General features: G+C 38.4%; 1 protein-coding gene across 1 annotated transcript in view; it reads left to right on the top strand.

Moving 5' to 3' along the window:
* LAMA2 (laminin subunit alpha 2) overlaps positions 1-14,654 on the top strand; it is a 586,243-nt gene that overhangs the window by 171,508 nt on the left and 400,081 nt on the right. The window contains 1 exon segment of the mRNA XM_029049645.2: positions 4,436-4,678. Within this exon segment, the coding sequence (XP_028905478.1) occupies positions 4,436-4,678 (243 nt within the window).

The raw sequence follows: 14,654 nt of genomic DNA, 5'->3' as shown, positions 1-14,654 counted from the left end.
AGTCCAGCTGGATTGTCATGCTCAAGATGTTGAAAACTGTACTCCTCATCATCCCTCTCAAATCCTCTCCTCCACCTAAAACTTCCCCATTACTACTAACAACAGCACCAACCTCCCTGATTTTGAAGCCAAGTCCACCAGTTGGACAACATCCTTTGGCTCCTCAATCTTTTTTAAATTCTTGTATTCAGACTGTTTTCTAAATCCTGGTACCTTTTCCTCCATAATGCTTTTTGCATTCACTCTATTCTCTCCATCCATCATTACCCTGGTCTAGGCACTCAAAATATCTTGACTACTAAGATTACTGTATCTGGCTTCTCATTGGCTTTTCAGATTCTGATCTCTTTTCCCTCCAGTTGCTACTTCACTCTGCTATCCGGGTCATCTTTCTCAAAATGTAGCTCTACACATCAAACAGAGACTCTTGACCATTGGCTTTAAGATATTCCATCATGGCTCTCCCTTTAACCTATGTACTCTATTGCTTACTACACTGCAACTTGCACTTTCCATTTTTCCCAAGTTCACCTTCTTATTATGTCCAGTTCTTGAATGTCCCACTTCTGACTCTTGGCCCAATGCCCTTCCTTTTGACTGGAACTCTATCGTCTTTCGTATCATATCTACTAAGGCACAGAGAAATTAAGAGATTTGCCCAAGGTCACATGGCAGATAAGTGGAGTTTGGATTAGAACCCAGGTCCCTCTGACTAACAGACCCATGCTCTAACCACTAAGCGATGCTGCTTCTGGTCACACTCCCTGTCTCACATGGGGTTCACAGTTGAAGAAGAAAAGGGAAAAGTTATTTATTTAATCTTCATTTTAAAGATAAGGAAATTGAGCCACAGAGAAGTGAAGTGACTTGTCCATGGTCACATAGGCTATGACAGAGCTAGGATTAGCACCCAGGTCCTCTGACTCCCCACACCCAGGCTTTATCCACCGGGCAAACTGCTTTTTATGGTTTGACAGAAAAGTCCTAATTTTGAAGTATTTGTGTACTTATAAAAAAATAGCTTAGTTGTAAGATCCAGGACTGTCTTTGTTCAGTCATGACATATAATCATACTAGAAAATTTAATAGCTAAATTGCAAGGGGATCCATAATCCTATAGTAAGAGGGGGACATCTTGAAAGGTATCCAGTGGGAAAAAACAATATCTTATAGTTCAACAGATGAATGGTGATATAAACTAACAGTGAAATGGAGTAAGACATCTTGTATTCCAGAGTGTGAGCTCATTTGTAGGCAAGGCGTGAGTCTGTTGTTATAGTGTACTCTCTATATGCTTGGAAGAGTACTTAGTATAGTGCTTTACACACAGTAAGTACTCAATAAATACTATTGAATTATTGAATAATATTCTTTCACAAATTGTACTGGGAATTTTCAATCAAGGAATGAAAACCAGCTGGAAGTATTAGTTGTTCTTGTGTATTTTTCTTGGTCCCTTCTGCTCAGTGAAGATCAGCTATCATCTTGTTAAAAGATAAATACATGAAGACCAGTTTTAATATACCATAGAAAAGATCTCAGGGGGCTTTCCAGGATTTCTCAAAGAGGACATAAACCTTTCCTTCTTGGGAAAGCTTCAGTCTGAAAGCTGTACTTCTTCTACCTTTGTGGGATTGGGTTTTAGTTTGAGCTACAGTGTTTTATTGACACACTTTTTAATGCCAAGATGAAAGTATCTATCAAAAAATTGGTGTCAAGATCACCAAATAATCCCTCATATTTATGTGGTTGATGACTGTTGAAATAAGTTTTAAAACAATACACCTGGAAATTGATGCAGTTAGTCATCCATGCTATTCTGCTGTATGAAAAAGGGCACACAAAGTACTACACTCCAAATAAGCCAATTCATCTGAAACAGAATGTGTAAAGATCACATCGAAAATAATTAAAGAAAAGCCAATTGCCTTGAAATGAATACTTCTGAAACTCTTTCTGGCAATGGCTATCTTTTATGTCCTTGAATGTAGGTTTTTCTATTGAATTACAGAAAGTCAGCAGGGTTGCTAGCAGTCAAATTTTTTCCTGTGGGCCTTCATTTATTATTCCAGATCCAACAGAGAAGGTATTGGGCTATAAAGTGACACAGTAGCTAAAACAGACATTGACTTCCTTTATGTGCACACCAAAGGTTTCTTCTTCAAGTATTTCCCACCTCTGCCTCAATTTATTTCTCCATTGTTTCTCCTAATTTCCACTTCTCTGCCCAGTTTCCTGCCCTTGTAATGGGTCTGTGCTGTTTTAGGAAAGAAGACAATTGACATTTTTTTCTTTTTTTTTTTTTTTCCAATCTAAGAACCTTTTAACAAGAGCTCACAGGGCTTTGCAGCTAATGCTCATTACCACATTCCCTAAGGTGGGAATGAGATGGATGGTAGATTGGGAAACTGAGGCCACGCAATGTTAAGTGAAAGAGCTATAAATTGAACTGGACTGCCATGACCTGTTGTTTAATGGCTAATCCATGTGCCTCCTCAAAGGGAAAACCATTGTTCAAGGTTATAAATGTAACAATATTGCGTGGAACATAAATCCAGGGAATAGTTCTTTGGGGGACTAGAAGCTGTGAAAACAGATTGGAGTGACAAAGGAAAGAGACCACAGTGAGAATTGAAATGCCCTAATATTCTACCTTCTAATCTACGGACGATCATGGCTGAGACTTTGATATGTTGTTGATGGATAAGATTTAAGATGAAGAAAAAAATAAATCAATTTTGAGCCTGTGAACCCCCATGCCACTCCTCTTCTGTTTCTCTCTTGTACTGTGACAGATAGTGCTTTGCACACAGTAAGTGCTTAATAAATACAATTGATGAGTGAATGAATCTTAGTATTGTGTTCTGCCTCATAGTAGGTGCTCAGTAAATACCAGTGGTTAGTTGATTATGGATGAGAAATCTATCATTGCTTACTAGAGGAAGGTTGGAGGAACTAGATGACACATCCTTAGCCATTAGGATGGATGTTCAGGAGGGCAGTCATCGCAGAAATCTTTCAAATGCCCTGAAGCTACCAGCAGAGATAAGGTAGTTCATTGTTCTGACCCAGTAAGACACTGTGTATGCCCTTATGTTCTTAGAAGAGAAAGCCTATGTGGTGATCATAATGATGATTCCATAGGCATTAAATGGTCACAGATTTCTCTGAACAATTAATTGCACTGGGAAGCATCATCATCTTCACTGTTAGTAAAAAACTGACAATCTTGCATTCCAATGTCCTTGAGTGATGACATTCATTCAATTTTATTTATTGAGTTAACTTACTGTACTAAGCACTTAGCACTTTACTGCATATTCCAGGATGGGGTAAAATGGTGAGGGGAAATGATAATATTAATATATACTATAACATATAATTCTTTATTTTAATAATGATATCATTAAGTGTGGCTTTCCTTATTGTTTGGATTATTATTAATAATGGTAATTTACTATGTGCCAGGCACTGTATCCTAAGTGCTGGTGGATACAAACAAATCTACAGTCCCTGTCTCATGTGGGGCTTAGTCTCAATACCCATTTTACAGATGAGGGAACTGAGGTTTGGATAAGTGAAGTGACTTACCCAAGGTCACAGAGCAGGCAAGTGGTGGAGCCTGGATTAGACACATGAACTTCTTATTACTAGAGATTTTTCAATGGAACCACAAGCATAGGGAAAATCCCTGAGAATTAACTTTAAACACTGAAAATTCAAACCTTTGCAACTCTACCTCTTCCTACCCAGTACCTTTAATTTCTTCTTGCACAGGCATAATGGAAGTCAGCCTTCTACTCCTATGGTGACAAAATACTGTGGCTCCATTTCATTTTGAGTAAGAGAGACTGTCTGTAGATAGTTCAAAATGACTACACTGTTTAAAAACTTTTAAAAAATTGAATCCATGCTTTGGTCCACAACTACTAGTTGAGCTAGAAAAATTGAGCTTAATAATATGCTTTTGCCTGAAATTTCAAGACCACCGAGGCCATCAAGCACTTTCGCCTTCACTATATCTAAATGTCCTTTGTTTTTTAAGATAAAGCTACTGGTTGTGAAAATCTATCATACAAATGTGGCTGAAAAAATATATATAGATAATTCAGGCCCAAACGTATTTTGGGATCTGATTTATTGAGGAAATTTGTCAATGTGAGCAAATTTTCACACAGTGTCGAAACAGCGTTATTAGACTAAAATGTTTCTAGTCTTCCAGATTTCCATTGCTGCCACAGGTGAAACTTTTGCTAAAGATAAATGGTGTTAGATTCAAAGTTTGGAAGCAATTTCAAAGAAATGTCTATCTACCACAGGATTTTAGAAAAGAATAGGAAAATTACCAAGTTATTATAGTTGGCATTCTATTTGAACAATGAAAGGGAGAAAATATCTTGCATCTATAACTTTGTTTCTTGCGTCCATTCTTCAGGTGTTCCAGATTGCATATGTCATTGTGAAGGCGGCCAACTCCCCACGGCCTGGAAATTGGATTCTGGAACGCTCCCTTGATGGGATCGAATTCAAGCCGTGGCAGTACCACGCTGTCACCGACACAGAGTGCCTGACCCGCTACAACATTTATCCTCGTACTGGACCACCGTCCTATGCCAAAGATGATGAGGCTATCTGCACCTCCTTTTATTCCAAGATCCATCCCCTGGAGAATGGAGAGGTAAGTGAAGGAATGTATTTTCCACTATCAAAATGGCTAAATAAACCCTAATTTACCCGAAGGAAATAGATTCCCAAAGGAAGATAGAGCTCAGTCCTTATGTAGTGAAAAGCCAAGGTTTATCTTACATTCATGTGTGTGGGTAGCAAGCGAATTAATACATAAGCCCGTTTACTTTTTGTTTCCAATTCTCATCGCTGTTCTGGAAGCATCTTCAAACACAGCTGCAGGTTAGTCCGAACATTATAACTCAAGTTTTCATTGCTAGTAGGGTGGTGAAGGTCATTATTACTTTCCTGGTACCCTGCTTTGATGTGGGCTATGTAGATCCAATGTGTCGACTGCCATATACGTAATTGTCTTTCATTTCCGAAGATGAATCCCTGAGTGTAAAGTTTACCTTTGGCAATCTTGGTTCTGGTATGGATGAGATTGCATTAAACAGGGCTTCTAAAAACCATAGTTCCCACCTGCGGTTGCTTTCTTGGCAAAGTGCATTACAGTGAATCTTGGCCAAACAGCAAGCACAAAACTGCAATCAGATACTTTCTGGCCATTTAGCAGGTGGGAAAAACTGATCAATTACATTTTACACAGTGGTCTGCACACAGTAAGTGCTTAATAAATACAATTAAGTTATTGATTGATAAAAATATATATTGGCAAGCTAATGAAAAAGCAAGCTAAAGGGCATCTAAGAAACTGAAACTACATAGTTGCTATTAAAAAAACCTCTTTTAAAACCTTCTCCTTCACTGGGAAGGAATTACCTTCCCTGATTCCTTTGGAAGTCGTTATAATGAATATTAGTAATTAGACCTTTATATTATATTAAGATAATAAAAAGGGCATTGACACCTTGTAAGTCCCATTTCCATCGTATTATTGAAGAAACAATTTAATTGACAGAGAAATCATGCAAAAACATTTGATAAAATTTGCCAAAAACTCTGACTTTAATTTTTTGGTTTAATTTTACAACTTGAGTTTATAAAAATGAATAATTGCTTCTGTGCACTTAATTCACCTGTAGGAGGACATATACTAAAAAAAAGTCCAGTGAAAATATCCCTGCAGAAAGCCATTCGCTGATGATAATAATAATTATAGTGGTGTTTGTTAGGCACTTACTATGTGACAAGCACTGGGGTGGATCCAAGTTAATCAGGTTGGACACAATTCCTGTCCCCCATAGGGCTTACAGTCTAAGTAGGAAGGAGAACAGGCACTGAGCCCCCATTTTACAGATGAGGTAATTAAAGCACAGAGAAGTTATGTGACTTGCCAAGGTCCCACAGCAGGTTTATGGCAGACCCAGGATTAGAATCCAGTTTCTCTGACTCCCAGACCTGGGGTCTTTCCCACCAGGCCACAATGCTTCTCATTTGGAAATGTACCAAATCCCCTGATTGTTGCAAGACCATTGAGTTTATGGATTACAACGGTGAAAATGAGCCAGAAGTAGAAATAGAACCATCAACCTGGAACAGAAGTATGCAAAGCACTGTAATAATAATAATAATAATGTTGGTATTTGTTAAGCTGTACTGAGTGCTTGTGAAATAAAACTAAAAAAAAAAATAGCGTGATCTCTATCCTCCAGGAATTTAGTCTAATCAGGGAGATAATAGAAAATAAATTAGTTACAAATAGAGAGAGAAGTATGCAGAACCAAATTTCAGCTGGTAATACCAGGAATAGGGAGAGATTATAAGTGAATAAGCAGTACACAGAAATTGAAATATATGTAGGTGCTAAGGATGTATACTGGGATGATATAATCTGGGGTGATGGAAAGTAATCAGAGTGTGTTATTAGCGTAACAAAGGTTGTTTATATTCCTTCCTCCAGTCTTTACTCCCCAGTTTCTTCATCCAATCTGGCTTCTTTCATTATGTATTGGGTAAAAATGATGAACAGATAATGCGATAAGATATATCCTTGCCTTACACCCTTACTAATGGGAAAACAATCTGTTTCTCCATATTCTGTGCTTATTGAAGGCTCCTGTTTGGCATACAGGTTCCATATTAATACAAGATAATCTGGTTGGGCACAGTCCCTGTCCTACATGGGGGTCACAGTCCTAATTCCCATTTTATAGATTATCTGTAAATCTGAGGCACAGAGAAGTTAAGTGACTTGCAGAAGGTCACACAGACAAGTGGAGACCTGGGATTAGAACCCAGGTCCTTCTGACGTCCAGGTCTGTGCTCTATCCACTAGGTGTCACTGCTTCTCCTGTACCAAGTCCTCTCTCATTTCTTTGGTCCCTTTCAACTATCACCCCATCTCCCTGTTCTGATTCCTGGACTCCTGGAATGGTCATATATACCCAGTTCCTTCATTTACTCTCCATACAGCCTCATCTAGACCTACTTTAAACAGGCTTTTGATCCCTCTCTGTGCACAGACTTTCTTAAAATATGGTAACTTCCTTAGCCAAATAAAAAGGGCAATGCTCAATCTATAATGATGGTACTTGTTAAGTTCTTACGATGTGCCAAGCACTGTTCTAAGGCCTGGGGTAGATACAAGTTAATCATGTTGGCCACAGTCCCTGTCCCACATGGGGCTCACACATTTAATCCCCATTTTACAGATGAGGTAACTGAGGTCCAGAGAAGTGAAGTGACTAGTCCAAGATCACACAGCAGAAATGTGGCAGATCCAGGATTAGAACCCAAGTCCTTTTGACTTCCAGGCCCATTCCCTCTCCAATAAGCCATGCTGCTCGATTCTGTTCTTCCTCTGACACTATTCACTTCTCTTTGAAATACTACGAGGCCTTGGGTTTATTGCCATAGTACTGACCTGATTATCTTCCCGACTCTAATGGCTCCTTTTTTTTTGGCTAGCTGGATCCTTTTCTGCCTCTTATCCTCTTGTTCTGGGCATTTTTAAAGGCTGTTTTTGGGGTCTCCAAATCTCTACGCTCACTCTCTTGCAGAGCACATACACTCTCATGCCTTCGTCTATCACTTTTATGCAGATGGCTATCACTTCTGCCCCTTGAGCCTTGAGTTGTTAATGATGATGATGTATCTAAATGCTTACTATGTGTCAAGCACATTTGGAGGGAGAACAGGTATTTAGTCTCTTTTTTACAGTTTTTTATGTTTTTGGACTAGTAGTCTGGGCTGAGTAACTATAGGTAGAGTCAGGGATGGAGAAGGGAGAGTAAGGGTGTTGAGTGGCCCCTCTAGATTGTCAACTCATTGTGGGCAGGTAATGTGTCTATTATATTGCTGTGTTGTACTCTCCCAAGTGCTTAGTACAGTGCTCTGCATATGGTAAATACTCAATAAATATATCTGATTGCATGAATTGATTGATTGACCTGACCTGGGTCACAGAGTCAGACAGTAATCAATTGACAGAGTTGTCATTAGAACCCAGATCTCCTAACTCGCAGGCCTGTGCTTTTTCTACTAGTAGTATATGCTTCCCTTCCAACCAGCAATCCCACATCTCCTTTTTAATCATGACATCACTACTTGATTATGCCCCTGGTAATCCTACTCAAAATGTCTAAAATGTTATTACTCATGTTTCTCCTTAAACCACTTTCCACTCCTAGATTTTCTATCTCAGGTGATAACACCACCATCATCCACCCTCAACATCCCAATCCCAGAAGACCTCAATATCAATGTCTATCTTCTATCCTTGCTGTACTTCCACTCTCTCATTCAATCTATTGAAAATCCTGACCATTCTTCCAACATCTACAACATCTTCCTTCCTCTCCACACCCCATTACCCCATTTGGTCAAACCTATGGCTGGACTATTTTTTCCACTTTCTCACTGGTCTCCCAGCTTCCAGACTTTCCCCACTCCAATCCCTACTAAATCCTTCTACCCACACTATTTTCTAGAAGTGTTGCTCAGCACTAATCTTTCCACTCTTAATAATTAATATGATTGTGGTATTTAAGTGCTATGTGTCAAGCATTATACTAAGTCCTGGGGTAGATAAAAAGATATTCAGGTCCCCCATGGGGGTCACAGTCTATGTAGGAGTGAGAAAAGATATTGAATCTCCATTTTACAGTTGAGGAAACAGAGGCACAGAGAAGTAAAATGACTTGTCCAAGGTTACACAGCAGGCACATGGCCGAGAGGGGATTAAAACTCAAGTCGTCTTACTCCTAGGCCCATGCTCTTTATTGCCATTGTTCTTGTCTGTCCGTCTCCCCCGATTAGACTGTAAGCCCGTCAAACGGCAGGGACTGTCTCTATCTGTTGCCGACTTGTTCATCCCAAGCGCTTAGTACAGTGCTCTGCACATAGTAAGCGCTCAATCAATACTATTGAATGAATGAATGAATGAATAATAATAATGATGATGATAATATTTGTGGTATTTGTTAAGCACTTACTATATGCTAAGCACTGTACTAACCACTGGGGTAGATTCAGGATATTCACATCAGACACAATTCCTTGTCCCAGATAGGGCTCATAGTCTAAGTAGAAAAGAGAATTAATGTTGAATCTACATTTTACAGCTGAGGAAACTGAGTCACAGATAAGTTGAGTCACTTGTCTGAGGTTATACAGCAGAAAATAATAGTAATTATGCAAATCATTAATACAATTAATATTATGAGTGCAGCACTAGGCCATACCGAACTCTTCCAAAATCTCTACTGACTTCGAAAGTCCCTCTGCATCAAGCACAAACACCTCACAATTAACGTCAAGGCTATCCGCTAACTCAGCTCCAACTTAAGTATTAGTTCTCTATTTGCTAATCAGTCAGTCATGTTTTTTGAGAGCTTAGTGCGTACAGATTACTGCACTAAGCACATGAGAGAATATATTACAATAGAGTTGGTAGACATGTTCTCTGCCCACAAGAAGCTTACAATCTAGAGGAGGATACAGACATGAAAATCACTTATTGAAACATACATTAGTGCTATAGGGCCGAGGGTGGGGTGAATATTTAATACTTAAAGGGTTCAGTTCCAGGTGTATAGGTAACACGATTGGAGAAGGGAGTAAGGGAAATGAGGAAGCCCTCTTGGAGGAGATGTGATTTTGGTAGAATTTTGAAGGTGGAGAGAGTGGTGATCTGAGAGGGAGTTCTAGACCAAAGAGAGGATGTAGAAGAGGGGATCTTGGTAAGGTTGATGAGTTCAAAGTACAGTGAATAGGTTGGCATTAGAAAAGTGAAACACTGGGGCTGAGTTGTAGTAGGGAATCATCAAAGTAAAATAGGAGGGGCTGATTTGATTGAGTGCCTTGAAACCGATGGTAAGGAACTTTTGTTTGATATGGAGGTGATAATCCCCAGTTCATTCTCTTTGTTCCTTCTCAATTTACCCACCTCCATTCCTGTGCTCACACTGGTCTCCATGTTTGGAACTTCCTCTTTCCCCAAATCCTACAGATCACAGCTCTCCTTACATTTAAAATCCTCTGAAATCTTAACTCCTTTAGTTAGCCTTTCTTGCTTAATTGCCGACACCAAACTGTACAAATCTATCAGCTATCACTAGAACATATGTACTTATTTTTATCCATTATCAGGATTTACGTGTATAGGTCTATTCTGTGGCACATTCGATTATTAGTTTTGATTACTTTATTCGCAGTTGTGTTGGTGTGTACTCTCCTTTAGAATGTAAGCTGTAACATGTAACGAAACATGTGGTTTCCTGTATTGAACTCACCATGCGCCATAGTGGAGTAAGTTTGTACTTTATGGATAGTCAATAAATGCTGTTGTTGCTAATATTTCAGTAAAAAAAATTCCATGAGTTCCATCAGTTAAATAATTCCAATGTTTATCAGTTTCAGAGCCAAGAAATCCCCACTTAAAAAACGATCAAGCTGGAAAAAACCCTCAAGAAATCTTCTGGTCCAACTTCCTGCCTCCAGGCAGTTGGATGCTTAAACCAGCCAAGGTGAATGGCTACTATCCATTAAAAAAATTTAAAAGGCTTGAAAATTCCATGACTTCCCTTGACAGATTTTTCCAATATTTAATTGCCCTCACAATCAAGAAATTATCCTTTACATTGTAATGCTACCGTTGTTAGTTCCTAAGAACAGGCTCCAAAGCCTTGTTATTAAAGTCAGAATGCTACAACTGTCCTTCTACCTTGACCTATCAGACTGATTAATTTGTCATCAAAAGACATTAGCTTAGTCTGACAGGTTCTAGTTTTACTTGAAGCCATTTTGGTAATTGCCACATGCCCCTTTTGCTTGTAAATTTATTTGAGGACTTTTTTTATCCCATCTCTTTTCACCGAGCCAGACTCTTCTCAGGATAAAAGTTAAAATTAGTGGCTTTAATTTGGATGGTTATCATTTTCCTTCTTTCTGTGAATTCTGCCCCCAAATTGGTATTTTTGTAAGGAATATACTTATTAGGTAAGAAATAGACGTGTGTTTCAGGAAAACTCTACTTGGTAGATTGAAGAATATGTGATGTTCATTGGCAGCAGGTATACTTAAGCCCCAGTACATTTTGTATTAGTATTGAACTATGCTATTTTCTAATAGTTTCTGACACATCATGGTTGCTGAGTAATTTATTTTTATTAGAAAGGTGGTTTTTGAGAATTCCTTGTCGCTTTTAGTACAACTGCACAGAAGAGGATGGGGAGTTTGAAAGTTGTTATCCATTCCCTATATAGTCTGTCTCTCACTCTGACTCTGTTCGCACTATTTTTAGAGGGTTTTGTTTTTTACTTCACATTCTAGCTCCTAATTATGGGAGGCTTACTGCCATGCCTGTACATTTTTTTCTCCCTCCAGGCCTTCATTAATTCACATTCCAAAGCTTTCGTGGAGGTCGGGAATACTGAGGTTTGGCAGACTCTGGAGTGGAGATGTCCATTTCTGAACTACATGCTAAGCATTTTCACATTTGTGATCTCTGAAGATGGTAGGCTATCTGGAGGCATTCAAAGACTTAAATGTAGGGGTTAGAGTGACAAAGGTGGGACACCTGAAGTTCTCTAGAAATGTCACTGGCTGAATTTTAGAAGACACAATGACTTTTAAATGCTTTCATGTAATAACCTTGTTTTAACCCTTCCTAACTTAGTCACTTGTTTAATGTTAGCAGTGTTAATAATACCTTTTCAAAAGACTCTACATCCTCTAAGGGTCAAACTATGCAGTCATTTATGATAAGTGCTTAAAAGCAAAAAAAAAATCTGAAGAGCAACAAAGACCCTATGACTCAACAAGATTTCTGCTGTTTAAAGAAGCTTTGTAACAAAACTGAACAGGTGTATACCTCAAGGATGAATGCAAATTCCAGAAAACAATGTGTGTGTGTGTGTGTGTGGGCATGTTTATTCACACAAACATGATGATGGTAATGATAGTCATGCAGTGAGAATATTTAGCCTTAGTCCTAGGATCATAGGATGGAGAATCTATGTGAAGAAATTGCTTTATGGTACTAGTGGTTTGCTTAGGGCCAATCACATGCTTTCATTTTTGACAGATTTGTTCCCTCTTGAGCATGGAGTACAACGATTGAGGAGTTGGACTGGGTTCATCACATAGTGGAGTACATGAGTACGTGCAAAGGGGTTTTACCTGCACGACCCATTAATAGTCAAAGTTACCGTGGTTTAGACCTGATGCTATATCAATCAATCAGTGGTATTTATTGAATGCTTACTATGTGCACAGTGCTATTCTAAGCACTTGGGAGAGTACAGAACAACAGAATTAGCAGACACACTCCATGCCCATAATAAGCTTACAGTCTAGAGCTTAGAGTTTCAATGTGTAATAATTCAGCAGACTGTTGCCTTAGCTAGTATGGTCTTCACTGCCCATGGTCACTAGCTATTTTTTTCAGGATTCTTGTTGGACATATTCATCTCATAAAGCACATATAATCATTCTATCAGAGGTATTTATTGAGTTATTACTCTGTGGAGAGTAGTGTACCAAGCCCTTGGGAGGGCACAATACAACTGAGATGGCACACACATTCCTTGCCCATATGAGCTTACAGTCTAGAGAGGGAGACCGATATTAAAATGAGTACATGACATAGTATATAATTTAAAGATATGCAAGTAAGTATTGTAGTTATTTGGATAAAATCATTCCTCGTGGATGGCATAACCCCAGCAGTTACTCTTCTACTTGAAAATTTGCTATTTAGAATCCAGTTTTCCTGATTCTCAGAGCAATGCTCTTTCTGTGGCACCAGGAGCAGGACTGTAGCTGTGTGTCCAGTTGTTTGTCTACATGAATATATATAAATAGGTACTCACATGGAGATACACACATAGAGATATGTTCACACAAACTTTCCTGGAAAAAAACATAGTAGACATTTGTTCATTGTTAAGGATGCCACCATCTGACGTCTCTATAATCCTGCAAAGAAAATTTTAAAACATGGTGATGTCAGGGCAACTTTCTCTGCTAGATTGTAAACTCCTTGAGGTCAGGGGTCATATTTTCTAACTCTGTTGTACTCATCTGAGTACTCATTACATTGATCTACTCAGAGAAGCCTTCAATAATTTGTTTGTGACCCACTTAATGGCTCAAATTATTTCTTCAGATGAAGTTTGATCTCTCTAAAAAGTGTTCATAAAAGGCAATGTTATCCTACATACTTGGTATATTGTAGGTTTGCTTATATACAAGGAATAGGGAAGAGATCTTGTTTTTTAGTGTAGTCAAAGGATTCAGTGATGATGTATTTCCTTTGTTCAATGAGATGTCATCTCTCCCTGGCTGGAATATTACACTTAATTTCCTTGGCTTATCATTAGGTTGAGAACTATGTATTAATGGTTACCATGGTGACTTCTTTGCTTCACTCCACTTTCTCTGAGGTCTTTGTTATTTACATATCATTTCCTCTTCTATCTTGCCAGAATCCCTTTTGATTCTTCTGGACTACAAATACAAATGACATTCCTATCTCCCTTGATCTAATCAGAGACGTTATTCTCCTTAAAAACAAAGTGACTGGCATAAATTCTTGGAGATGTGATTTTGTCAACTGTAAAGAGATCTTTGATCTTATTTTGATTCTTTCTTTGACATAATCCCATGAATTTGTATATTTAGTCAGATTTTATTTTTCCTTTTCTTTCCAGCACCTGCCTGGGAGATGATCTTTTGAAGTGCAAATAGTTGAGAACATAGAAACTGCAGCCTAACACTGTGTTGCAGACTGTTTTATTTGAATTAGCATTCTGACAGGGTGCCAGTTTGGAGTGCATATATGTGTTTGTATGTTTTTAAAATATGAAAATCAGAAGATGGAGAGGGGGGTTGCTAAGAGGCAATCATTCAGTTGAGTTCACTTTTCCCTTGGAGGCATTTCTAGGAGGGAAAGCCAATTTTAAAATGAGGAAACAAAGAAAGAATGGATTCTCTGCAGATGAAGATTTAGGAAATAATTGTTTTGCTCCTTGAGGTAGAACTGGATGGAGTGTTGTCTAAGTGTTCCCTTTTAGTTTGATTCATTCTAAGTACAACATGACTGTGGCCTTCCAAAAGCAGTGTTTCAACATTGTTATATCCTTCCACACATACATTTCAAAATATTCAATTGAAGTCTTTGCATAAGCATGAGTATTCAGTAACAATGCACAGAAAAGATGCATTTATATTAGAGAATATTTGCTCTCAATTTTAACAGTTTTCTATGTTCATCATTCTCTGACCTTGGTAGAGGCAAGAGAGACTGGGTAAAGAATAAGAAAATGTCTGGAGTTCATAGGAAGAAAATCTTGGAGTTGAGTCCACTTTAGTTCTTAGAAAGCAAAAGATTTAGGCTTTTTAATATCAAAATGAAGTATTTCCTTTGAAAGGTTTCTGGAGAAGATGCTGACATATAATCCATTGTGCTTTTGACTTTTAAAACTAATTTGCTTCACTCTGGGTTGTTAAAGTTTAAGTCACTATGAACAGTCTTTGCTAATTTTGTAGTGTTAAATTTGTCTCCATGGAATGTTGTAAAACTC

This window comes from Ornithorhynchus anatinus, chromosome 2 (assembly GCF_004115215.2).
Source record: "Ornithorhynchus anatinus isolate Pmale09 chromosome 2, mOrnAna1.pri.v4, whole genome shotgun sequence".
In the NCBI taxonomy this organism is placed as follows: domain Eukaryota; kingdom Metazoa; phylum Chordata; class Mammalia; order Monotremata; family Ornithorhynchidae; genus Ornithorhynchus; species Ornithorhynchus anatinus.
The sequence above is the reverse complement of the archived record's forward strand: the minus strand, read 5'-3'. Positions and strand labels throughout refer to the sequence as shown.